General features: G+C 43.9%; 4 protein-coding genes across 18 annotated transcripts in view; 2 read left to right on the forward strand and 2 right to left on the reverse strand.

Annotated features, from left to right (window-relative positions):
- Positions 1-377: 377 nt before the first annotated feature.
- Positions 378-10215, reverse strand: brd1a (bromodomain containing 1a). 6 transcript variants are annotated; one of them, XM_058077867.1, is made up of 13 exons: positions 9283-10210; positions 7266-8664; positions 6629-6797; positions 6385-6516; positions 6189-6317; positions 5800-6109; positions 4818-5111; positions 4102-4632; positions 3858-3999; positions 3655-3788; positions 3120-3229; positions 2733-2887; positions 381-1797 (listed from the first exon to the last, which is right to left on the reverse strand). In XM_058077867.1, the coding sequence occupies exons 2-13, from the start codon at positions 8645-8647 to the stop codon at positions 1614-1616; spliced, it is 3672 nt and encodes a 1223-aa protein (XP_057933850.1). In that variant the 5' UTR covers positions 8648-8664; positions 9283-10210; the 3' UTR covers positions 381-1613. The 6 variants fall into 6 exon arrangements, with proteins under 6 accessions (XP_057933849.1, XP_057933846.1, XP_057933850.1 ...); XM_058077869.1 differs by having other exon boundaries at positions 382-1797; positions 4102-4629; positions 6641-6797; positions 9283-10209; XM_058077868.1 differs by having other exon boundaries at positions 383-1797; positions 6641-6797; positions 9283-10208.
- zbed4 (zinc finger, BED-type containing 4) lies at positions 10033-16511 on the forward strand. Its single transcript, XM_058077870.1, has 2 exons — positions 10033-10311; positions 11889-16511. The coding sequence occupies exon 2, from the start codon at positions 12066-12068 to the stop codon at positions 15753-15755; it is 3690 nt and encodes a 1229-aa protein (XP_057933853.1). The 5' UTR covers positions 10033-10311; positions 11889-12065; the 3' UTR covers positions 15756-16511.
- Positions 16512-17399: 888 nt separating this feature from the next.
- Positions 17400-25006, reverse strand: part of alg12 (ALG12 alpha-1,6-mannosyltransferase) — a 30469-nt gene continuing 22862 nt past the window's right edge. For 3 of the 10 annotated variants that reach the window (XM_058078442.1, XM_058078441.1, XM_058078439.1), the window contains 9 exons: positions 20802-20863; positions 20666-20721; positions 20548-20585; positions 20186-20380; positions 20005-20109; positions 19695-19917; positions 19183-19352; positions 19040-19115; positions 17400-18957 (listed from right to left, as the gene is read on the reverse strand). In XM_058078442.1, the coding sequence (XP_057934425.1) occupies positions 18711-18957; positions 19040-19115; positions 19183-19352; positions 19695-19917; positions 20005-20109; positions 20186-20380; positions 20548-20585; positions 20666-20721; positions 20802-20863 (1172 nt within the window). In that variant the 3' untranslated portion in view covers positions 17400-18710. Of the gene's footprint in view, positions 18958-19039; positions 19116-19182; positions 19353-19694; positions 19918-20004; positions 20110-20185; positions 20381-20547; positions 20722-20801; positions 20935-21158; positions 21371-25006 lie in introns of those variants that run through there. The other 7 variants (XM_058078436.1, XM_058078435.1, XM_058078434.1 and 4 more) reach the window with 4 other exon arrangements.
- On the forward strand, positions 21590-24794 carry creld2 (cysteine-rich with EGF-like domains 2). Its single transcript, XM_058078443.1, has 10 exons — positions 21590-21922; positions 22022-22104; positions 22282-22392; positions 22482-22573; positions 22948-23124; positions 23192-23290; positions 23370-23453; positions 23526-23621; positions 24300-24440; positions 24509-24794. Exons 1-10 carry the CDS (start codon positions 21779-21781, stop codon positions 24559-24561), a joined length of 1080 nt encoding a protein of 359 aa, XP_057934426.1. The 5' UTR covers positions 21590-21778; the 3' UTR covers positions 24562-24794.

Below are 25006 nucleotides of genomic sequence, written 5' to 3' on the forward strand. Positions count from 1 at the left end.
ATGCTGAGGAAACCGAGGATGGCAGTCACATGATTGACACGTGACATCTGGTAGGGGATGGCGGGGTGATACCAATACCAAGAGTAGTAAAGGTGCTGTAGTCTTCATTCATCATTTTCTACTGCTTATCCTCACGAGGGTTGCGGGGGTGCTGGAGCCTATCCCGGCTGTCCTCGGTCTCCGGCCAATCACAGGGCACATATAGACAAACAACCATTCACACTCACATTCATACCTATGGACAATTTGGAGTCGCCAATTAACCTAGCATGTTTTTGGAATGTGGGAGGAAACCGGAGTACCCAGAGAAAACCCACGCATGCACGGGGAGAACATGCAAACGCCACACAGAGATGGCCGAGGAGGGAATTGAATGCGGGTCTCCTAGCTGTGGCCTGCGCACTAACCACTCAGTAGTCGTTATATTATTACATTTTGTTCTAATTAATGTGATCGAACTTTGATGCAAGCGTTTATGGCATTCCATGATGTTGACTGTCAGCAAGTAACCCAAGCCCTGTAGTATAATAACGTATAATAATCAATTTCATAGTCTTATTATATTAGTCTTATTACTTAATGCAGTAGAGATCAGCAAGTCGCCTATCGATCGCACAGCATTTAACAAGAGATTGACATCAGCCTAGTTACGTGAGAGAAACATTTGCTAGTTGTATCATTTTTTTTATTTTTTTGCTTTTTCATGTGACTTCATAAAAACTACTAAATACAAAATGAAATGACGCTAACCAATGCTATACCCAGAAAAAAAATTATATTCTACAGCTCCAAAAAAAAAAACCTTAAAAACCATTCAGAAGAATCCCATCACTAAATGTGCCACTTTACCACAATTGTTCCTTGAATATAAAGTAATAATACTTTCAAATAAGTTAGTGCAGCCCCTACAACTACAGCAAACACAAAATAATAAAAATAATAAAAATCGCACACTTAAAACCCTGCAAAAAATAAATCTGGGTCGCAACATTTTTGGTTTGTTTGTCCACAAAATCCGACTTCATACATACTGTATCACGTTGTATCCAAACCATATAAATATACTATATAGGAACAAAAATAGACTAAAACTATTTCATACAAAAAAGGATTAATACCAAATGATTATAAAGGTCAATAATTTAAAACAGGAAATACTTTCATACATGTTCAGGCTTTGTAAGGCTTTTTTTTTTCTCTTTTCCTCAGCACTCACGCCTTAGCGCCACAAATGCATCAAGAGGTATAAATACAACAAAACTCTAGAAAATAAGTTAGTGTCGAGCAACTATACATATTTACAGTTTAAATACAAAGGAGGGAGTTTTCACGTGTGAATGTCGTATGGATATAAATGTTGCTGGAAAACGGCCAACATGGAAACGTTTGGCTTGAAATGGCGGAGGAAATCGTGGCGTGGACAGTGGAGGTGGTCTCTTCAGCACAGTGACAGGCCTGGAGGTGACACACGTGTGGCGGGACATTCATTTAAGCAGCATCGGCACGTTGAGGAGTGTGTTCAAGTGGGAATGGAGTGAGGAATAGTCGGTCGCCGCCGTAGAAGAAGAGGTACAGGAGAGGTGTGGGTTTTGTGCAGGTGGGAGGGCGCGGCGTCAGTCGACGTCGCTGAGGTCGCTGACCGGCTCGTCCTGCACTATGCTCAGGTGGTTCATGGCGCGGCTGAAGGCCACCTGGACCGCCTTGCGAATGCTGGACGTGCGGCCTTCCATCATTTTGATCTTGTCGATGGTCTTGTCCATACCCAGAGGGACCATCTTGGACCGAGGAAGCCACTGCCTGAGGTTTTGCAACATGTAAGAAATACTACAATCACTTGAATATAAGACGCTATGTTTTTCCAGGTTGTCTTATATTTGGGGTCTGGAGATTTACACATGCAGGGGCGCCCAATGACTTCACCTCAAGCGAGTCAGAGCTTTTCTGTGTCCAATTCCCGCTCTCAAAAAGTTGTCATACAACATGGTCTTTCCAAAGGTATGATTGACATCTTCATGCCACTTGATGGCACTATTGGCTTCCCCCCTCCACCATTTGGAAGGTGGTGTCATGCGTCACTGTTCACTTTTGCTCTGAAAGTGCTTACAAATGACACAATCATCATGGTGAACATGATGAATCTGGTTTTCACCATTTAAAGGCTCGTAGGCAGTTTGAAGTTGAGATAATGCTGATGTTGAGCAGCTAGGAATAGAAATAGCTAGAAATATTATTTCCAAGTGAGTGACATATTACAGCGGAATAGACATTGTGGGCTGTTGTTCACCCACGCTAGGCTAGATGTACCATCTGTAGACTCATCTGCCCTGACGGGAACGTAGGTGCCAATTTGCACCTACGGCCTATCCGACCACCACCTTCATACACCAACGTGGGCAGCACCGGAGGCAAGGTGGGTGAAGTGCCAACAACAGTGACTGGGGTGGAGGGAGCGAGAATCGAACCGCCAACCTTTCACTTTTAGGACGACCTGAGCCACTGCCGCTCTTTGAGTTGTAACTTCAAAGCTACTCCCCCCTCCCAGAAAGGTCCTAGATTAATAATTCATATTCAGGGACGTGTACGTATACAACATATCATGCATGTGTAACAGACGGCGGCTGTACAAGAGTACATTGCTTAAGTTGCACCCAGTGGGAAAAGTGGCTTTGGGGGCAAACCTGCATGGTTTACACAAAAAGTCCCTGCTTAAAAAATGAAAATAAAAACCTTACCAGCTGCGTTTGTTGTCGAAAAAGAGCACGAGGTAGAGTTTCTCGTCCGATTTGTACTGCATTTGTTCTCCGATGCGGAGCACGTCCATGGGGGGCATGGGGATGGACACCCCGTTGTGCTGGCAGCCCACACGCGGCATGTGGGGGTCGATGATCTGCAAAGGTGCATTCAATTCACTTGTCATTTTATCCACTCTTAATGTACGTGTGCATGCAATTACACTAACAACTTGGTCACGGTGGTCTTTTCATGCAATTAAATAGCATGCAGTTTAATGCTGCCACCTAGAGGACAAATTGAACAGTAAAATCTATACAGTAGCTTGATCCATAACCCATAGGCTAAAAGTTTACTGGTGATGCTTTCTTTGCCTACAAAACACTCACCAAGGCAGGGTAGGAGGGGTATCCACTACATTTGGCCCAAACTAGCTTTAGGGGTTCCAGCGCAACAGTTGCAGCACTAGCGGGCATCCAAATATTGCTGTTGCCAACCTCTACAGAAGCGGGGACACCGAACAAGGATACAGGTGGGTTTAAAACACAGGAGCATCACAAGCAGGAGGGTGGGACATCCATATGGAACAGACAGATAAGTCACTTTACACGCCATGTTCTTGTTCATTTAAATCAGCCAAATGGGAATTTCTGATGGTCCAGATGTTGGCTTGTTGGATGCCATGGCGGCAGGAGTTGCAGACACTGCCAGAACACCACAAGAACTTGGCGGGAAGCAACTGTGAATCTCCAACACCAGGTGTCTGCACCTTTCTAATGCATTTAAATATGACATTTAAATGAAATACACCTTATAAATTGTCAGTGTTGCTTTATTTTCAGACATCCTGGAGATATCTGGGACTGTGTACAACAATGTACTACACTACCTTGACATTTATGTGGCAAAGAGCAGCGTACGTACCTGCAGCAATCCGTGCAGCTTTGGCAAAATTCCCATTTTCTATGCAGGCGATTAATTCGCTCTTATCATCTACAGTGTTTCTCCGCACCATGGCCGGTTTCCCCTTTCCACACTTCGGAAGACTGAGGATGGTGCTACAGATGAGAAGTCGAGGTGTAAATGAGATGGACCTAAGCGTGACATGGGCTGGTTTATACCAAAACCTGGGTCCTCCTGGTAGACTGCTGCAAGAGGAGATGGACGACTCTGATGCACAGCGTCTTCGTGGCTCCATGGGTCGGCTGGCTCTACTGGGCTGCTCAGGCTCCTTCATCTCTTCTACGTCCAGGAAACCTCTCGACAGCCCTGAGCGGGGGACAAAATGTACATTGTCAATAAAAAAATAGGGGACATATTTGTAATGATGTGCAGTAATGCTGCACTGAACTGAATGAGTCCATAAAGTACCCATATCAAGTCTTTTAACTGAAGACCTTCCCTCCTCTTCATCTTCACCCTCAGTGTCTCTCTGCTTCCTCTTCTTGCTGTGAAGTAATGTCTCCAGTCTCGGAATGACCACGGACAGGAAGGATTTGGTACCCAGCTGCGTGCCGCCATTATCCACCTCCCTCTCGCTCTCTTTTTGGTCAGCACTGTTGGCACTGTCATCGCTTGGCACGTGGGGAACGGCGACTTTGGATTTGCGGAAGAGCACGGCGGTACGTCGGCTCATGGTGCCCGCCAGCTCGGCCAGGGTGGACGTAGCCACCACGCTGACGTCGCCGTCAAATAACGAGTCCTGGGGGCCGTCGTGAGAGTGGCCGTTGAGTCGTGGCGGCGACGATGGCGGGGGGTCGGATAGGTCACCGTTGCATTTATCGTCACACTCTGGGGCGGCATCTATCGGTTTGAGGGTGGGGGGCCCGGGGTCTGTGTCTGAGTGGATAAGAGGAGGGATGGCGTCTGAAGGCTCAAGTTTAGGCGGGAGAGACTTGTCTGCTGGAGGAAACAACAAACAACAGATTACTATATATTTCTCAACATGACATAAAAATGACGATACATCTAAAAATGTATACAGGTGGCATCAAACTTCACCACGAATCAGAGCTTGTCTTACTGTCTCTCACACACTCAAATAAAGTTATTTATGGAATTCGGCTGATTTCAGGACCAGCACATACCCTCATCTTCTGGTAAATGTCCATTTGCCTTCCATTTCTCCTCCTTCTTCACACCCTTAGATTGGGCTGTAGATGCCGATGCTGATGTGGAGGGGGCTACAAAAGACGGCGGGACTATCTTCAGGCTCATTTCACTGCGCACGTCATTGATGGTCTTCTTGAGCAGCTTGATGCGTTTGCTGCGAGAGGGGCTGGACTTCATGGCGCAAGTCAGGTCGAACTTCTCCAGGAGCTGCTGCAGCTGCTTGTCCGGGGGTAAGTGATTGCGATTGGCCGGTACGAGGAGACGGTCCACTGCGGGAAAGATGGGAGATGATCAGTTTTGTTTCAGTTATTCTGCCTGCACAGGAGACGGCGGGTTGTCTGTATGGAGTAAATTTATATTAACTCCAATCCCTGCACGGCACAGCAAAAAGTTTCATTGTGAAAAGGCTTTATCATTGGTTAGATGTGGTATTAAATTAATAAGCAGACTGAATCCATAGCCACAACAAAAGTGAAGATGAATACAACCGATACAAACAGAAGGATGCCAACATCCAAGTGAATGGTTAGTTACTCCTATTACCCAATATGGTGGACAATAAAAGTTAATAAGCCATTTAAGACGTAAATAAAACTCCTCTTTGTGCGTGTCACAGTGAATGTGTTCCCAAGCAGACCTTAGTGGCGGGCGGACACATGTGGAGGAGGGGATGTGACATGGGAAATTCAGATTTGAGTTTTTGCTTGTTGCGGGTTATGGCCCCAACAGTATTATTATGGTTATTATGTTATTATTGTGCCTTTTGTGAGATCATTTAAACTTCTGTCTGTCTGGCACTTGTCTCCTTCAACTTTGACCCAAAATAACAACAAAGAAAATTAATTTGCAATTCCCATAGCATCCATAAAAATACAATGCACTTGAAATTTAGACGAGCCTAATATGGACAATCACAATGTAAAAAAAAAATGGACGTATAGATGGATGTCTGCCTACCATCCTCCCAAGAAAAGGATGTTGTCTTCACTTCAGGAATATCCATAAGATGCATGCCGCTCTCTGCGTCAAAGCCAATTTTCTCTGCATCACGTCGAGCCTTCCTGATCACGGCTCCACCCTGATCTCGAAGGCGGACAGCTGCCCGGTAGAAATATGTGTCCTTGGCATTGTATTTCATGCAGTTGTCGACAATGAGGTTGAAGTCCAGCTCAAACTGGTTGAAGTTGGTGTAGTTCTGGGCGTCGATGCGCTGACGCATGGTGGAGAAGTCCATTGGGTGTTTGATGTGGTCGAGGTAGTCGGGCACCTAGAAAAGATAAGACATCGGCACATTAGTTCTGCCAGGTTTTATCAGCATGCGGAGGAAACAGGTGCAGGAAATTCACCTCGCTGACGTCAACTGGCTGACTGAAGATCCGAGCTTGGTCTTTGGACTGTAGCTGGTCTAAGAGGTTTCTCAGCAGGATACTAAAGGGAGTGAGCTGCATCTCCAGCAGGCTCTCGTGGAACTTTATCTACAACACATTGCAAAGCAACATAACCACATGCGCTCGATTTTGTACGCACCAGTTGTTCTATTACCTCCTCCCTTTTGAGCTTCTCCCTCTTGCGAATGAGCTCCAGCAGGAGCCGAGCTCTCTCGAGGTCGTGCCGGAGTCGGTGCCACTGCTTCAGCTGGTCCTTCAGCGCCCGCGTTTCCTCCTCGTTCTGCTTCTGCCAACGACAAATAAATAAATGCATTTGACAACATAAGATTGGCTGAATCTGCTCTACAAACTACACTTCCAGAAAGAAAAGACGACCAAAAATCATCTGATTGACTGACTGATGAACAAACCGGCTGAGCATTCTTCTGGGATTGCAGGCTCGTCTGGAGGCGACGTATCAATGGCAGGCCGTTCCTGGATTGCCTTTTGAGAGTCCAGTAATTGAGGACCAGCTCCACAAATGCTTTCTTTTTCTGGATGGACACCTGGTTCAAAATGGCTTGTAACCTGGCCGAGGCATGAAGAATGACGAGAGGGGTTCAAACATTAACAACTAGCACATGATCTGACAGTCAACAAAAGACTGTGTGTGTATAAATGTGTGTATGTGTATACATATATATACACACACTAAAATATTACACATTATACACATAAAAATACACATTCAAATATTTGATCGTGATTAATCGCATTTTTTTGTACATAGTTAATTCACAATTAACTGCATTTAATCGCAGATGGAAATACATTTTTAGCTAAGTATAAGGAGGGGAAATCTCTTTGTGCCAAACGATTCGATGTGCAACTACTCAAAAATTTTGTCACATTCCCGTTTCTTTCTTTTGCATTTTGAAGCTCTACTTAGAATGACGCAAAAATAGTGCAAAATATAATTTTTGCAATTGATCAACTAGAGCGGGTTTACATATGTAGTGTGTGTATTGATGAAGTATGGCATCTTTATTTGTGTACCTATAAGCAGGAAACGAAGGCACGGCAGAAGGGGTTGCATCTTCACTTTCAACTTCAGGCTCATGTTTCCTCCTCCTCTTCTTCTGCTGCTGCTGCTTTCGACTCGCCTTGTCCACTTGGCTGCAAAGTCCATTCTTGGGTTTGGCCTCATCGTAGATTGTAAGCTTCCTCCTCAAGCAGCCGTTTGGAGTGTGAGCGCCGCAGTAGGCAGTCTTTTTCACTGAGAAGGTGGGCTCTCCAGACTCGGTCAAGTCCTTAATGGGCTCCATCTTCATAAACAAGCCGGCTTTTTGTGCACAGCTGACGTGGAAGGCTGTGTAGCAGTTAGCTTTGTGGCACTGAATGCACGCCCCCACGCCTTTTTCTTTGCACAGGTAGCAAGTGAGCTTCCATCGGGCGGGCGGGATGTGGTTGACGCCATCGATGGGCTCGATAAAGGTGGTGTTGGAGAAGCCCACCTCGGGGACCCAAAGGGCGCAGACCACGTGGCCCCAGCGACCGTCGTCTGTCTTTTTCACAGCTCCGCCCTTGCTGGGGCAAAGGATGCAGCCTGCGGGTTGCGTGGGCGACTGCAGGCAGTGTCGGCAAAGCCACTGGCCCTCTGGGATGTAGGGCACGCCGTAGCACTCCTGGTGCACGGCCACATTGCACATATCACAGAAAAGAATGGCGTTGCTGTTGTGACACTCGTCGTCCATGCAGATGCAGCAAACAGCATCCTCGTCGACAGAAGCTTGCCTTTCGCTGCCTTTTTCCAAGCCCTCCAGGTACAGCTCTTTTTCAAAACGGTCGATTAAGAACTCAAAGACATTATAAGACACTTGACTGACACCTTCACTTCGCCGTTTGTCGTTGACCAAATCCAGCCAGGCGTAATCTTCCTCATCCATGTCGTACTCCGTCTCCTCATCAAGCTCTTCTTCTGTTTTCACTTCGAATTTATAATAAGAAGGAGGCCGTTTAGGAACCGCAGGTAGGTTATATTCCACAGTCTGAAATTTAGGCTCAGGAAGTTTGGGTTCAGGATTAGCACAAGCAGGATGTCCGCCGCCTCCTTTATGTGCAGCGATGCCCAGTGCGGCGTTTCTCTTCTCTTGGTTGTTTTTTAACCGAACCGACCGTAACAGAACCTGCTGCTGCGGTTTCTCAGAGTTCTCCTTGTTGTTGGCCCATTCCGTCATCTCCTGCACCACTGGGTCGTCATCCGAGATGACGTCGAGCTTGTCGAAGATACTGAGGCGGTGGATGTGGCCATCAATTTCAAACTCGACCATTCTTTGGGCCTGGGCGTATGTCAGGATCTGCTTGTTGGGCGAGGGCTTGATGGGTGAGGGTGGCCTCGGCGGTGCCGCGGCACGGTGGCTCCGGGCTTTCTTCTTCATCTTTTTGCTCCGTGTTTCTGCTGGTAAATAAGACATATTTGGGGTGTGTTCACACAAACAGAATAAAACTGGGTGATGCCAATCTTCTCAGCAACTTTGTCAAGCTTGTGAAGGAAGGGAAGGACATTGAGTGGGGACTTAATGTGCTGCCCTACACACAGCTGTGAAAAAAAGAGCGTGTTTACAATTTATTTGGGGTGACGTTGCATCCCCCAGGCATGCCAGATGAGAACCACTGCTTCAGGCCATTTTAACCGAAATGGTCAACTGTGAACGTAGCTTTACTCCTCAGTATGCAGTGATTTGTCCATGTCAACACGGGCATTCTCTGTCCGGTGCATGCCTTTAATACATGTATTTATGATGAAAAACATATGCACCTTACTCCCAAGCATTCTATAAAGTTAACTGCAGTGGGAAGCTGGCATTCTTGGGTATTGCTCAAATCAGAGATACAGAAACAACTGCTTCAGTATTAGCGACTCCCAAGTAGCCAAGCAGCTAACAATAACATTAGCTAGCAGCCACTTCGCTACCTAGCATGAATAGCTATCCGCAACTTACACAAAATTCAACACAACGTTACTTTTGGAGTCGTACTGTGATAAAGCATAAATAAAGTTAAAATGACAAACCTTGTTGGTGAAGAGCGTTGCGTGTTGAAAACCACAGCCAGCCACCAGCCGTACAGAGCAATGGCGACACGGCCTGCTAAGTGGCTCTCTCTCCGAACACACAGCTCTCATTCAACGGGCGATTTAAATCAGATACAAACATAAAAGATGCTTGGGTGTCTGTTTGTTCCCCCACAGTGTGGTCCACGCTAATATTTGCTTTAAATGGCCGTTCATATCCTGCAAAGTAGAGCCGGAGAGACGAGCTAAACGGCAGCCAAGCCTGGACGGCTCATCCCCCAACACAACAATGCATTTTTTTTCACCAGACAACTCCCACCGTTCGGCGTGTGACGCTGGAGGTCATGTTGGTAGCGAGTCGTATTTCACACAAAAGCCCATCTGTCACGCAATCAATGCATTTGGCCTTCTGACGACACACGCACATAGACATTCTCGCACACGCACGCGCGCGCACACACACAGCTAATATTGTAACAAAGCAGTAGTGCTATGAATTTATTTCGGTGGTGACTTTACGTACTATCATATGCTGGGTCATTTAATAATTTAGCACGCGAAGTCCATATTAACATTTTTTTCTTCTTTTTTCTTCCTACATTACAAACCCAGATTGCAAATTCATACTCAAACCCTTGAAAATGTCAACTTAAACATATAACGGTCATAAAATATGCACACAGTCAGCTATTTAAAAATGACACTGAACGCAACACACGTTACCACTTCCAGGTCTTTAACGTGACGCAAATCATCACAAAAACCTCTGCAACATGGATATTTTATAAGCGCGTCCATATCAAAGTCATGTCGTGCGATGAATTAAAAGATACATCACACCTTTGCTACCCTAAAGACCTCTCTGCGCCCGGCCGGTGACATCATTAAAAACGGTTCCTTCCGTCCGACGCTGTGTGGAGCTGCTCCGGCCGACCTCACCAGGAGACAAAAGCAACCAAGTGAACCACCTCCTGCAGCCGGATCATCAAATGTGTCACGTTTAACCGTTTATGGACCCAACACTTAACTGTAAGTAAGATAAAGACACATATGGGGAACTTTTAATGCCGGACTGGTCATAGTTGGGGAGAACTAATCCGAACTGGGTTGGGTTCGGCTAGGTTCTACCTCGCTTGTTTGCCTTTGGGTGTATGGCCTAGTTGTTTGCTAACCGGATCGGTGACAAATTTGTGGCGAAACGTGTTTTATTAGCAGTAGCGCTTCGGTAGAATACGACTACAGAATACTATCTATCATACACAATAGCAATGTTATACATTGATGTTTGTTTTGGTGAGTATTAGCCTTCATGCTAGTTGTTAGCACCAGGATAGCCACCATGTTTACTGATGATGTAGCGTAACTACCTGGTTATTATTAGGGTATTGTGCATGTGTGTACGTTTTGCTATTATGTGCGGTTATTGACCTAACATTCAAGTCAAAGCTGGTTAAATTAGGCGCCACTACTGCAATATGTTGGCCGTATTCTGTTGTCCTTCCGGACTAGCACTTTAGCCAAACCCGGAAAAGCTTGCTGTCAGTTAGCACGCACGAAATCCCTTGCTTTTTTGGTTCAAAGGCAGTGCAAATGAACACAAATAATCACATCTTTAACATATATAACCAATATTTTGTTTGTGTAAAAATTATCCATGTGCTGACAGTGCTTTACCATAGAAGGTTTGATACAATAAGCTCAATAGCACACAATGACAACATTAAGTGCTATTTTCTATTAATTACTTTGATAGACAATGCAGACTATTGTTTTACATAGTTTCAGATCTCTAGTCCGGGGATTCTCAACTGGTGGTCTAGGACCCAAAATTGGAACCCATGTCTTAACTTTTTAGATTTAAATTAATATATTATATTATTTTATATTCATATTTCATATAATCATTGGTCCTATTCATTGCAATTTTTAGAAGTGGATTGCGGATCCATTCCGGGTGGGTAAATAAATGTCATTCAAATATGTCATATAGGTACAATTGATTTTTAGTAATTATTTTCTAATTAAAGTTTACTTATATGTGAGTCATCCCCCTCTTGGGTATATGTTCTGTGACAACACTATACATAGACAGTTGTGGGAAATGTCTGCTTTTGTGGTCTATTTGATGTTTTCTCCTCATTTCCTTAGTGAAATACCTTAATTACTTTAAAATTCACTTTGGACATGTAATTGTGTGTTCTCATGTTTCAAAAGATTAAAAAAAACATGCATTTAGAAAGGTTTTATGCATGTGTATATATATCTCTAAAAAAAGTTTAGTCAACCAGTGATGACATCATAGTTGACATGGCTGACTTCCGGTTGCTGTTTCCATGTATTACATGACAAGATGTACACTATATTGTACGCTAAGCGAGGCAAAACATTTTATGTTAACCAAAAACACAGAGTAACCAGGGAGGTTTTGCGTTTCCTCTGAAGTCATATGTCACCTCCCAGGAGACGCCTGCGCTTTAAGCTCGGGCTCCACAAGGATAAGCGATCTAGGGTTTTAGTTGGGTGTTATGCAACTGGTCATGTAAACAGAGTACGCACGCCACTGATTGTTTCAGAATGGACTCTGATCTTGTTTCCCCTCTCTCTAGGTTGTGTGCAGAGAGGTGCAACTATTTGGGTCATAAATGGAGAGGGACAAGCTGTCACCCAATGACCCGGACAGCCGCACAAACACAAGCCCTGCATGAAAGCTGCCCAGTGGATGTGTAGAAGTGATCAGACCTGACAAACAGGACAGAGAGAAACCTTTTGGGGCAGCCACCGTCATGGACGGGGAGGAAGATGTCTCGCACACGGGTGAGGACGTGCTCAGCTCCATAGACAAGAAACGAGAGGCGAAGGGGACCTGCCTGAAAATTGAGGGTCAGGACGGCTATGTGTTTAAATCCTACAGCATGAACCCACGCGAGACTGTGGATGCCAAGTCGTCGTGTTCCTCAATAACACTGGATAAAGACCTTCCCCACGCCATACGTGCATCTCAGGGTGACACAGAAAAAGATCCGGCGTCTCCATCTCATTCAAACAAATGGCTTGGCGTCAGCACTGATGAAAATACAGAGAGTGAAAACTATGAAACCGGCAATGAGCACATTAAAGAAGAAAGTCGGGATACAAATGATTTGGAGGATGAAACACAGGACTTTGAAAAATTTGAATTTGGCAACTCATTCGGCCCTTTTTTGACAAGAGATGGGGACGACTACAATAATATATTAAGTGGCTACACAAGCACACTTTATGATGTTGCCATGGATGCAGTCACCCAGAGCCTTCTGGCGTCGATGAGAAGTCAAACTAACCCAAGGAAAAAATCCCCCGCTTGGAATCATTTCTGCATATCACCAAGAGATAACACCAAAGCAATCTGTTTGTATTGTATGAAAGAGTTCAGTCGGGGCAAGAACGAGAAAGACCTTAGTACAAGTTGTTTGATGAGGCACGTGCGAAGGGCTCACCCTATCATGCTCTGCCAAGATGGCGCTGACACATCAGCACATAATCTTAGTACTTTAGCATCCTCCGTCTCCCCGTCGCCAAACTCGCCTAAAAACGGTGACATAAACAATGTCATGTATTCTGGGTCAAAGAACACTTCAACGTCCACATCGTCTGCTGAAAATTCCGACCTTTCGTCCCAGGATGTGTTATCCAAAGTTGAAACAAAACCCGAACCTGTTAGCAACACGCTCGCCCCCTCCCATTCCAGTGAAAACAACCTTGAAGAGATGCCTCCTGACGGAGGCACCGAGCCCCTTCCCGGCCATACAAAAGGCTCTAGCTCCCGTCGGAGATCGGCCGTATGGAAACATTTCTACCTTTCACCCGTGGACAGTTCCAAAGCGGTATGCATCCACTGCATGAATGAATTCAGCAGAGGCAAAAATGGGAAAGATCTTGGCACAAGCTGTCTAATACGTCACATGTGGAGAGCTCACAAAGAGGTCGTCATTGAGGAAAATGGACTGGGCAATCTCATTCCCCCGCCCTACTCAAATCCCCCATCACTCTTGTCCCGCACTCCATTACATGACCCACTGGATATCAAAAAGGAATCGCCACTTCCGTCTTCACCCGAAACCATATCAGATGAAGTACCACAAGCTATGATGGAAAGCATGGATATAAAAGAGGAATCCAATGAAGACATGCAACTGTCGGAACAAGAGTCCTCTCTCACGCTGCCCTTCAGCGCTCACGGGGAGGATACACCGTCAACCTCCTCACCGTGTGATATCTCTGAAGCTCCCAACCTCAACCAGAATCATGTTATTTTCCAGCAGAACAAGAAAATAATGAAACGGGTGAAATCAGAGGTCTGGCAACATTTCGTTGTATCACCTATTGACCAGTTAAAAGCACTGTGCCGTTACTGTACATGCGTCATCAGTCGGGGGAAACGCGGGGACTTTGGCACAAGCTGTCTAATGAGGCACCTCATGAGGCGGCACCCAGACGTCCTCCAAAGCCAAAAAACCACAGACGACAAGGAGCCCTCCCCCCAGCCCCATGTTGACATGACGCCAGACGCAGTTTCAACCAAAGAAACTAAAAGCCACAGCAGTGAGAAAAAGCCACAAACAGTTTTCAGTAAGAAGACGTCCAAACTGTGGAACCATTTCTCAATTTCGCCCACTGACCCCACCAAGGTGATTTGTTTGCACTGTAGCCGCACTATAAGCCGAGGCAAAAAGACTACAAACCTCGGCACCAGCTGCCTATTCAGGCACATGCAGAGGTTTCACGAACATTTTCTTGAAAGCAACAATACTATCTCAGGTGACGTGCCGTCTGCTGAAATCCGGGTCAAACGGGAACGCGTGGATATGCCAGTTAACCATACGGAGCAGAACCACGAGAGGTTTGATGAACACCACCCAGTTGCCAAAAAAATAACCAAACTCATTGCTGAAATGCTTGCGCTGGATCTTCAGCCATCATCGATGGTGGAGAATGCTGGACTGAACAGATTGCTCGAGTACCTCCAGCCTCAGTATTGTCTACCGCCCTCTTCTTACTTTACCAGCACCGCCATACCAGATATGTACGAGAAGGTCAAAGACATTGTGCTGACACACCTAAAAGAGGCTGAAGGTGGAGTCGTCCACTTCACGACAAGTATTTGGGTCAGTAGCCAGACAAGGGAGTACTTGACCCTCACTGCGCATTGGGCCACATACGAGTCCAGTGTCAGACCCCAGGGCCAGGATTTCCACTGTTCAGCTCTGCTAAGTGTGTCCCAAATAGACTGTGATCAGGATATGCACGACATCCCAAAGCAGCTGGAGTATCTGTGGGATTCTTGGATCACCTCATCGGGGCTGAAGAGGGGTTTCACTGTGACCGACAATGCCAGCATAAGAAACAATCTGGAGGACCACGGCCTCGTCGCCGTGCAGTGTTTTGGCCACACCATTGACCTCATCGTTAGCGAAGCCATAAAGAGCCAGAGAATGGTTCAGAACCTTCTGAGTATCGCAAGAAAGATATGTGAGCGCGTGCACCGCTCTGCCAAGGCGAAGGAGAAGCTGGCCGAGCTCCAAAGGGACCACCACTTACCGGAAAACCAACTCATTCAGGACATCCCTTCCAAATGGAGAACCTCCTTTTTAATGCTGGAGCGGCTGATGGAGCAAAAGAAAGCCATTGACGAGATGTCAATCGAGTGCAATTTCAGGGAAATCATCAGCTGTGACCAGTGGGAGGTGATACAGTCCCTCTGCAATGCACTGAAACCCTTCGAGGTGGCCTACCACGAGATCAGCAACCGCACTGCCACTCTGGGACAAGTGATACCACTCATTCATATCCTAAATAGAAAGATAGACCTGCTGTTTGATGAGACCGTGGGCATAGACACCATGCTCAAATCTCTGAAAGAAGCCATGGTGAGCAGGATGTCGGCCACCCTGCACGATCCACGCTTCACCTGGGCGACCATGCTGGACCCCCGTTACAAGACTTCATTGTTCACAGAGGAAGAGGCAGAGCGATGTAAGCAAGACCTGATCCAGGAGTTAGACTTGTTCTCTTCTACCTCATCTGAAAAGTCTTCACTGCCCAACCGCTGCAAGGAAGCCCTCGTGTCTGACGGCAACGCCATTTCCGACAAGGACAACATCTGGTCCCTGATGGCTGACTTGAGACAAAAGGTAAAACACGAGGAAAAGTCAAAGTCCTCCGAATTGGCAGTGCTGGAGTACCTTGAGGAGGACATACTGGATCAAAGCTGTGACCCGCTTGACTACTGGAACCTTAAGAAGTTCCTGTGGCCCGAGCTTGCCAAAGTAGCCGCCCGTTACGTGGGCTGCCCTCCCAGCATCGTCCCAGCAGAGGCGCTGTTCAGCACGGCAAGCGTCAACTGCGCCCTTAACCGCCCCAGGCCTTTACTGGAAAACATGGAGGGGCTGATCTTCCTCAAGGTCAACCTCCCTCTGATTTACTTTCAATACTGATGACACATTAACTTGAAAGCCCTTTAATAATAAGGACCAAGTGACATAGCTGTGAAATGGGGGTTTCTATATTGTGTGATGTACAGAATCATTGTATACACTGATTTCTTACAATGCTGCAACAGGGGTTGGGGGGGGGGGGTAATTTTATTGTGTGTACTACTGTTTGAACACTTTGAAGATCATGAACTGTCTCAGTAAGAAGTGTATCAGGGAGGGAGGGGTTTTCTTGCTCTTGTGTGTTTGCATAATTATTCATGTGTGTTTTCTCTGGACTCTCTTGTGCCTTATCCAAATCTACTTCAGGTCAAAAATGCTGTAAATATTTTTTGTTCAAATCTGCGCAATCCATTTCAGGTTGCTCTTGAATATATTACTGATGCAGTTTTCTTTGTGAAAACATGGCCCAAAAATAAATGCTGTGACTGAAAGATGTTTTAAATTAATGTTATTTAATTTTCATTGTGAAATTTGTGGCTCATGGTACTGTCATTTAGAGCTAGACTTTTTTTTTCTTAAACTTGCTGAAGTGTTTTTAATAAGACTTAAGATATTGCTGTATTTTCGGATTAAGACATTTGGAATTTACAATGTGTCTCTTAAGCACAATTTAGGTGTATGTTCAGGGGATTAATTTATGGGTTTGAGTAAAAATGTATTGTACATTTTTATATGGAACCTAATTTGATAAATGATTTAGCATTGAAACTGGAACCAGTTTGTAAATAAAGTTTTTGCTTTACGCTAGATACACAAGATGTCTTGTTATATTTTAAATGAAGTTCGCTTATTCCTGCTTTATTTGTATGTAAAATAAGAATGTGCAACTCTCCCAACAGACTTTTATTTCGCATATTACTGCAGGTAATTAGCTCAAACAAAAAATTAATAACTAGGACTGTAAACTGATTCAAATATCTAATCAAAATTGTGAAATAGTCCCATTTGTAATGTAGTTTATGAACAGTAAATACAGCTTAAACTGAAAATATATATCTGAAAAACCGTTTAACACCAGTCTCTCGACACTTAAATCGCACTTTTGTACAAGGTTGTGTTCAAAGACACGTCACTGAAATTCACATTTTGAGTGCACGTGATTTACAAGCACACATACTTGAATGTAGCAAATTGTGATAAAAATATCCACATAGTTTTTTCTCTATTTAGACCACACAATCACTCATAATAAAGATGTGATGTTCAGATTCGGAGTGTTCCTGAATGCACCTTGCATGGTTGATTGACAGTCTCCTTAAATGTGTGCATAACTTAACTTACCTACAGGGCTTGCAGGCATACGCACAGTCCTGAACAACTGTCTTGATGTCCGACCGGATTCATCCGGACGGAAAGTCCATACATACTGGGAAAAGAATATTGAATTTTATTGAAAAGGTCTTACCATCACTAGAAGTCTGCATCCAACTAGCATGGGCATCCATGGTGCCTCCACGAAGGGATGGTCCTGTCATCCTCCAACTTTGATCTCCTCTGCCAGTCGTAGCTGTGGTTCTCGTGCTGCTGCTCACATAGCCTAGTAAAATCCAGGCTGGTATCGGCGATACTTGGTGCCAATACACCAAATGTGTCTGGTCAATTTTAAAGCTTAGTGTATTTCAAATAATAAAGAATACAGGGCATCAGAGTTGTTTATTTTAAACTCAAGTGAAACATAAACCAGCGGGACAATTTGACAATATAACAAGCTAATATGAAGCAACAAAAAAGTACAAAATATGTGAAAATGGTGTTTTAAACAATACAAAATGAAGCAATATAGAAATGAAAATTAATTCACAGTTCCCGCATGACATGTCAACAATCAGCCATCATTTCAACTGACTGACTATTGTATCGCTTACACATGATGCACAAAAAGCAGTTCCCACTAACCGCATATCATTTAGTCAAGATCTCAATAATTCCATTCCACTGTGTCCCTTCGTTTATCTTGGTTCATTGGTTCCAGACCCGACCGTGATAATTGGAGGATTCAATGTTAATAAATGGAATTTTTTCATAGTTTTCATAGTTACGCCATTAAAAACCTGTTTATGATTTTCAAAATACAGGGTTTATCATTATTAGAGCCCTGTGGACATGAAATAACATTGCCGAGACTTAGATGGCCACCGCTAGCATGGCAAACTAGCAACCTATAGTTGAAGTGTTTGAAAAGGAGTGGAAAACACACGAATTGTACCCAATTTCTTAGCTGGAGGTACTTTAATTGTTCTACATCCTTGAGGTTGAATTTATTTTTAAGGTCTTTAAATGACAAAATATTACTTGAGGTTATAATGAATGTCACTATCCTCCCAAGGCTTCTAAATTAATATCTTATTTCATACTTTAAATGATGGATTATTCCAAATTTGGATGGGTAAAGAGTCCCTATTTCTTGTAATTTCTTGTCTCTTTGTGATTTTTCCACACACTTCAGGTACTACTGACAACAAAATGATGTTTTTTTCCCTCGAAAAGACAGCGGCCAGTAAACTAGCCGGTTGTAATTGGTAGTCTTATTATTATTATTATTACACATTCTTATAAAACATTTGAGCTGCAATCTGATAGAGTCCCATGTTAGGGAGATTTAAATCTCCATCTTTTTTATACAGCCAAACATCTTACCTACTGTCGTTCAACTACTTATTTTCTTTTCTGTCTCTCCCTCCATCATATGATAACAATTCAACGCAAAACACCTCCAACCAGCGCCTGGGGAAAACTCATCACTGGCATGCCTCAAGACATTGATCATATATGTTATGGATCACATCCTTTACACATGCATAAAGTGATGTAAAATGTTTTAAAACGCGGACCGTGAATAGCCCCCCAATGCACTGCATGTATTGCTTACCCGCTCTTTGCACCTCTGCATAGATGCTAAAGAACACCTGTCGTCAAACGGTAATGCATCATGGTCTAGTCTTTAAAATAAGCATTTTAAGCTGACACCTCTGACCTGTTGAACGCCATACTCTGCATCAGCACGCTTTTTCTCTCCAGTCTAACACTGACAGGAGGGAAACTAAACAAATTGAGGGCGATATTGCTGTAGCCTTCGATAAATGTCAGAGGTTTGTGAGTGTCCTGGAGTAGAAGAATCTTTGTGGCGTTTACCTCCATCAGCAGGTGTGAGAACATTTTCATTTCAGGACTTGAGGGGCTCAAATCTTCTCGTTTGTCATATCTGCAAAGAACCCGAAGGAAGGGTGGGGAGTTATGACAAAACAAGTACAGCAAATATGGTCAAATATGCAAAATAGGCAGACCTCCAGTGTGGATGCTGCTCCATGAAGCGAGATACTCCAGTTTCAGCAGCGTAGGTGTCAACATGAACAAAGACGTCTGAGAAGACAATGTACTTTTTATTTGTTCACACAATAGTCAAAAATAGTCCACAGGTCATTCCTACCTGCTGTGGCAGGCAGCAGCCGGTGAAGCGCCTGCATTCCTCGGCCTCCCGGGTAATTGTGGTAGGAAACAGACAGACCTACACTGGTGTAGGAGACGTTCAACAACAGCTGACCCACCACGACAGCTGATCCAAGTTTATACATCCAGGATTTGTGGTAGTTGCACAAACTAAATTGCAAAGAAAATACGTTTACAATGTCTTTTCTTATATACAGTATAGTCATCTACAATCTGGTATTTTTGTAGTTAAGAGCATATAAAACCTGTTTGATATGCCTTTACCATTCTAAGAGCCTTGCAGACATGAAATAACATCCCTATAGTCACCTTTACACTTGTATTATCCAATATAGTAGAAAATAAGCCGGCATGAAATAAGTTAGCGTACTTCCTGGTGGCTACTGTCTCATCGATGTTACGCTCTACTGCCGCTGTTTGTGTTTAAGAAGTGACTCGTGATGCTAGATGAAGTACTTACAGCCAAACTGAAGTTTCTACATAAGAACTTACATAAAAGAGCATCCTCGGGCAGCCACCAGAGTGAACACAGGGAAGGTGTATATGATAAAGCGCAGCTCTTTATGCGGCAGCAGCGAGTACACGAGAATGAAGCCGACAGCGGGCAGCAACAGGGGCCTCATCCTCCGATCCCGCAGGCCCAGCGGGACAAACAGCAGCGTGCATCCAAGGGCGCGGGGTAAAACGGAGTAAAAATACCAGAGAAAGGGCGAGGTTTACTGAAAAGGGAGTCAAGGATGTTTAAGAGGGATTAGGAATTCAGACACAAATGCAACAGTGCATTGAAGTGTTTTAAAGGATATTCCCCAGTTGGAACTTTTGTTGAAAACGGTGTTGTACCAAAAAACCTGACCTTCAGGCCACAAAAGTTTCCTCCAAAAGAAGGTGTCGACGGCCACTGTTAGAGCTAAAAAGAAAACACAGAAAATACAACCAACCAATATACTACCAATATAAAGTATCCATGTATGGTCCCAACTTACCTAATGATAACAATCCAGCAGGAACAGCATGGTAGAGAAGCTCTAACAACCCAAGCTTCCTGCTCAGGAGTGACGATACCAACATGAGACCCATGAAGATGCAGAGCTCGGACCGGAACACAATGATGGCAAAAGCAGAGAGGCCGATGAAGCTGCCGTATTTGTGAGCCATCCAAGAGGTGAATGCTGTAAGAACTTCAAAAACAAAATTAACGGTGCATTTAGATATAAAAAGAAAACAAATTCTGCTTCATTGTAAAACAATTGGTTCTGCACAGCGGACAAGTGGTTAGCACACATGTGTGGTTTTGCCTCATGGCCTGGGGTGAAGATGCAGGTGGGTGTCCTATAATGTATCTTACCTATTGGTAATGCAAACACATTAGGGAGCGTCCTGGTGCTGTAGAACATTAGGTGAAACTGTGACGCGCATGTCAAGCAGAAAAGGATCGCCACCGTGGAGCCAAATTGCCTCCTCACCTCTCTCTGCATGTGCCATAGCGCACCGATGACGCAGACTCCCAAGGAGGCTCGGACTGAACACAACAAATTAGAAACCATATCAGATTTTTGGGGATTGAGTTATGACAACTCGGTGAGATTATGGTGATTTTACCAATGAGCTGGGTGTAGAATTTGGGTGCATCCAGCAGAGAAGCCAGGAAGACGACAGGGGAGCTGAGAGCGGAGACAAACAGGGGGCCAATGAAAGTTCGAGGCACCACACCAGGGAACTCATGATGGTCATACTGGAAGAGATAATGTACAGGCTAAGTGAAGCATCTTACAGGCGATATTCATTCATTACACAGTGTCTTACTCTTAAATACAGGTTTAGAATTGTTGAAAAACATGGCTAAACTTAGTGTAAATTCACAATTGGTTAAATAACCACCTGTTCACCACAGATTTGTTAGAACGGGAACTCAAAAAGTTTGGGGATCACTGCTGTACAACACCTGCTGTTGCTTACCTTGTCAAAATCCAATTTGTGATATAAAAGATCATGGGCCGCCTGTAGGTTAAAGCTTTCTTCCACTTTTGTGAACGGACATATAAGTAAGTGTAAAAATGCCACAGATGTTAGTAAAAGCAGCAGCGAAACACCCAAAACACCAATTTTTTCAGCCATGACAGCTGACGAATACTTTCTACTTCCGGTATTGGCCGGATGTCTGTTCAAAAGGTTTTCGTTTTTATATTTTTCAAAAGCAATTTAAATACAACTTTTACTTATATAATAATGAGGATAATAATTTATATAAAAATATACATATTTTTTTATTTTATTTGATCTTTATGGATTTTCCTGGTGTGGAGGTAGCGATTTGTCCCGAGCGTGGCGGCAAGTGATTGGCTGTAAGTTTGATTGGCATATACAAAGAGCCAATTACCACACCACAAGTCGGCAGATGGGCTGAAGCGGAAAACTGGAAGCCGTGGTGGACAGTTTCCTCAGCCGGCATGTAAATACTGCTTTATATAAAAGCTAATTTCTTTATCATTGCCCACAGTGCCATTAAATGTATCCGGTATTGTTATATAAGTTCGTTGTAGGGTGGTTTGTATTGTGAGTCCCGATGAAACGGCGAGATGCTGTCCACCAATCCAGAACTGAAGCTCCTGTGGCTTTTGTCTTGTGTTGTTCTTTTTTTACTTTTCCAAGTTATTTATGCAGAAAGGGATTTACAAAGCGCCTGCAGTACCTGCAACCAAATTACAACTAACTTTAACAAGGTAAGAGACCAAGATTCTGCGCATATTTCAATGAACTAGCTAATGTGATGTTCAGTCGTAAAATAGCCCCCATAACTCTGAATATTATGTGTATTTTAGGGCTATGACAGAACTGCAAAGCAAAACTTTGGTGGGGGCAACACAGCGTGGGAGGAGAGGAAACTGTCCAAATATGAAACAAGGTGAGACGGTTAGGTCAGCCTGCCACAGGTCATCAAAGCTGGAACAACAGAGACATGTGCCTAATGCCAATATTGCATACACTCATTAAGTTAATTAGATGATAACTTTATATAAGGTGAAACATGCAAGCTTTTGCAATTGCTTTCAATGTAAAGCTGTTTTTTTATTGCATGTAGCGAGATCCGTCTGATGGAGATCATGGAGGATCTGTGTGACAGCAGCAGTTTTGAGTGCAACCGCATGTTGGAAGAACATGAGGAGCTTTTTGAAACATGGTGGTTCAAGAGGTCAGTGCCAGGTTGACCCAAAATGTTGCCTGATTGAAATATTTGTCAATATATATATTTTTATTCTACAAATTGTGGTTGTGCTGCAGGAAAACAAAACACCCTGATCTTCATAAATGGTTCTGCATTGAGACAATTAAAGTATGCTGTCCTAAAGGCACATTTGGACCTGACTGCAACGGTGAGAAAAACATTATTGTTGCTTTTCCATTAATACATGCCAAAAATGATATCTCCCTGTCACATTTTTTCACAAGCTGTGCTTATTGTGTTTTGGAATGAATTAGAAAATCCACATTGTGGCCATCAACTACTGCGGATTTGTTGTTTTTAAATAAAAAATTACAATATTGACCCAAATAAGTTTGAGACTATAGTGGTCAGTTGCCAGTGGTCGGCAACCCATGGCTCCAGGGGGCACGTCAGCCTCCTTGCTGCCTTCACTGCCAGTAACCCTGGCTTACCTCTGTGCTTGATATATGGCTAGAATACAGTACTGGTATTAACCAGGCACACGAGTACATGACTTGCTCACTTATGTCGTTCATGTTTAAGCTTGTGTGGGAGGCTCCGAGAAGCCTTGTCACGGCAACGGCATGTGTAACGGTGACGGAACCCGCGGAGGAACTGGAAAGTGCAGCTGCGACCTTGGCTATGAAGGAGATTTCTGCCTCGACTGCATGGACGGCTACTTCAACGAAGTGCGGAACGACTCCTTCTCGTTATGCACAGGTACAACAATATCTACTGCATTTTTTATAGTCACGTTCTGGATGATAAATGTGTTATTTTGTTGTAGGATGCCATGCTTCCTGCAAGACGTGCAGTGGGGCGACCAATCAGGACTGTGACGAGTGCAAGGAGGGCTGGGAAGAGGATGACCAGGAAGCGTGTGTTGGTATTGAAATATAATGTGCCTTCAAAGTAATAAACCAACACTATTATTACATGATCAAATACATTTAAATATGTTCCAGATATAAACGAGTGCTCCAAGGACTCATCTCCTTGTAAAGAACACCAATACTGTCTCAACACCGAAGGCTCCTACTCCTGCAAAGGTAAACGCATGCCTCATTAGAAACAATGAAAATGATGGGACACATGTTTATTTGTCTTTTTGCTTTTTTCAGCCTGTGATAAATCGTGCACGGGATGCACTGATGTTGGTGCTGACAAGTGCCAAGCATGTGCCAGCGGCTACCAGGACAATGAGGGCACCTGCACAGGTTGGGCGTGTTTAAACAAGCTAGAAAACATTCAGCAAAACACTGGTTTACTATATGCTAAATTGTACAGTTAAATAAAAAAAAAAGATTTTACTTTAAAATTTCAAAATACTACCGATATTAAAATGCAAAATCTGTATTAAACATATTCAATTCCTAAAGCGGCCGAGTGGTTCGCATGCAGGCCACACAGCTAGGAGACCCAAGTTCAATTCCACCCTCGGCCATCTCTGTGTGGAGTTTGCATGTTCTCCCTGTGCATGCGTGGGTTTTCTCCGGGTACTACGGTTTCCTCCCACATTCCAAAAACATGCTAGGTTAATTGGCGACTCCAAATTGTCCACAGGTATGAATGTGAGTGTGAATGGTTGTTTGTCTATATGTGCCCTGTGATTGGCTGGCCACCAGTCCAGGGTGGGATAGGCTCCAGCAACCCTCGTGAATGAATGAATGAATTCCTAAAGATGGGAGCAAGAAAATCAAAATAGTTCATAGTTTGTCCACATGAGGGGGCTCGTCATCCATTGTCACTTCAAACCAAAGTAGTAAACAATTCCCTGGCCAAAATATAATCTCAAATATAATATAATCAAAGCAATGAAAAATCTGTTGTACCATATGCATATATGATAAAAGAAAATATTAAATTTGTGCTTCTTGGTATTGTTTTTCCACTAGATATTGATGAATGTTCCCAGCCGGAGTCACCATGCACCAAGGAGCACCAGCTGTGTGTCAACAATAAAGGCAGCTACGAGTGTGTTTGCTCCCCTGGTTACGAGGACCAAGATGGAGAGTGTGTACAAAAGCAGCTGCAAGGTGAGCGTCACTGCTATTTAAAAGCTGTTTACGTAATTACGTCTGAACATTTATATCTTTCTCATCAGACAAAGAAGAAGAAGAAGAGGAGACAGCAGAAAGTTCTCACACGGAGCTCTGATGGTGTGAAAAGCAGTACCAGTCAGACAGAACATTTGGGATATTCAACACTGCTCATTAAAAAAAAAAAAAAAAGAAAGAAAGAAAAGCACTTAAGCCAGAATCCAATATGAATTCCTGCTATTTGAATGAGATTTTATGCTGTTCTTGTGGCTTATTTACTACTGTGTTCAAACCACCACTTGTCTTTATTTGTTGTGACGTTTTAAAGTAAATAAAGATGTTTCCAATAAAGCAGCTGTCGTCAAATACTGCATGCACATTTTACTGTATGGTTCCCGTTTTTGTTGACATTATAATGGCCACAGGGTGGCAGTCTTAACCGTGGAGAATTTCACACTACGCTAGTCAAAGATCCACTCTTATGACAGGACCGTTCTGTTTAACAACCTACTGCAAAAACACTAGTCAAAGATCATCTACATGACAGGAGTGCAATGTTGTTA

Source organism: Doryrhamphus excisus, chromosome 7 (genome assembly GCF_030265055.1).
Source record: "Doryrhamphus excisus isolate RoL2022-K1 chromosome 7, RoL_Dexc_1.0, whole genome shotgun sequence".
Classification (NCBI taxonomy): Eukaryota; Metazoa; Chordata; class Actinopteri; order Syngnathiformes; family Syngnathidae; genus Doryrhamphus; species Doryrhamphus excisus.

What these genes read in the sequence shown, in the direction of transcription:
- brd1a (XM_058077863.1), bottom strand. Translation starts at nt 8,647, where the DNA reads ATGAAGAAGAAAGCCCGGAGCCACCGTGCCGCGGCACCGCCGAGGCCA. An exon ending in CCTTCGTTTCCTGCTTATAG is followed by an intron (nt 6,798 to 7,265) that starts GTACACAAATAA and finishes TGCCTCGGCCAG; the next exon opens with GTTACAAGCCATTTTGAACC. An exon ending in TTCGACAACAAACGCAGCTG is followed by an intron (nt 1,825 to 2,732) that starts GTAAGGTTTTTA and finishes AAGTGATTGTAG; the next exon opens with TATTTCTTACATGTTGCAAA.
- zbed4 (XM_058077870.1), top strand. Translation starts at nt 12,066, where the DNA reads ATGGACGGGGAGGAAGATGTCTCGCACACGGGTGAGGACGTGCTCAGC.
- creld2 (XM_058078443.1), top strand. Translation starts at nt 21,779, where the DNA reads ATGCTGTCCACCAATCCAGAACTGAAGCTCCTGTGGCTTTTGTCTTGT. An exon ending in GAAACATGGTGGTTCAAGAG is followed by an intron (nt 22,393 to 22,481) that starts GTCAGTGCCAGG and finishes GTTGTGCTGCAG; the next exon opens with GAAAACAAAACACCCTGATC. An exon ending in CAATGAGGGCACCTGCACAG is followed by an intron (nt 23,622 to 24,299) that starts GTTGGGCGTGTT and finishes TTTTTCCACTAG; the next exon opens with ATATTGATGAATGTTCCCAG.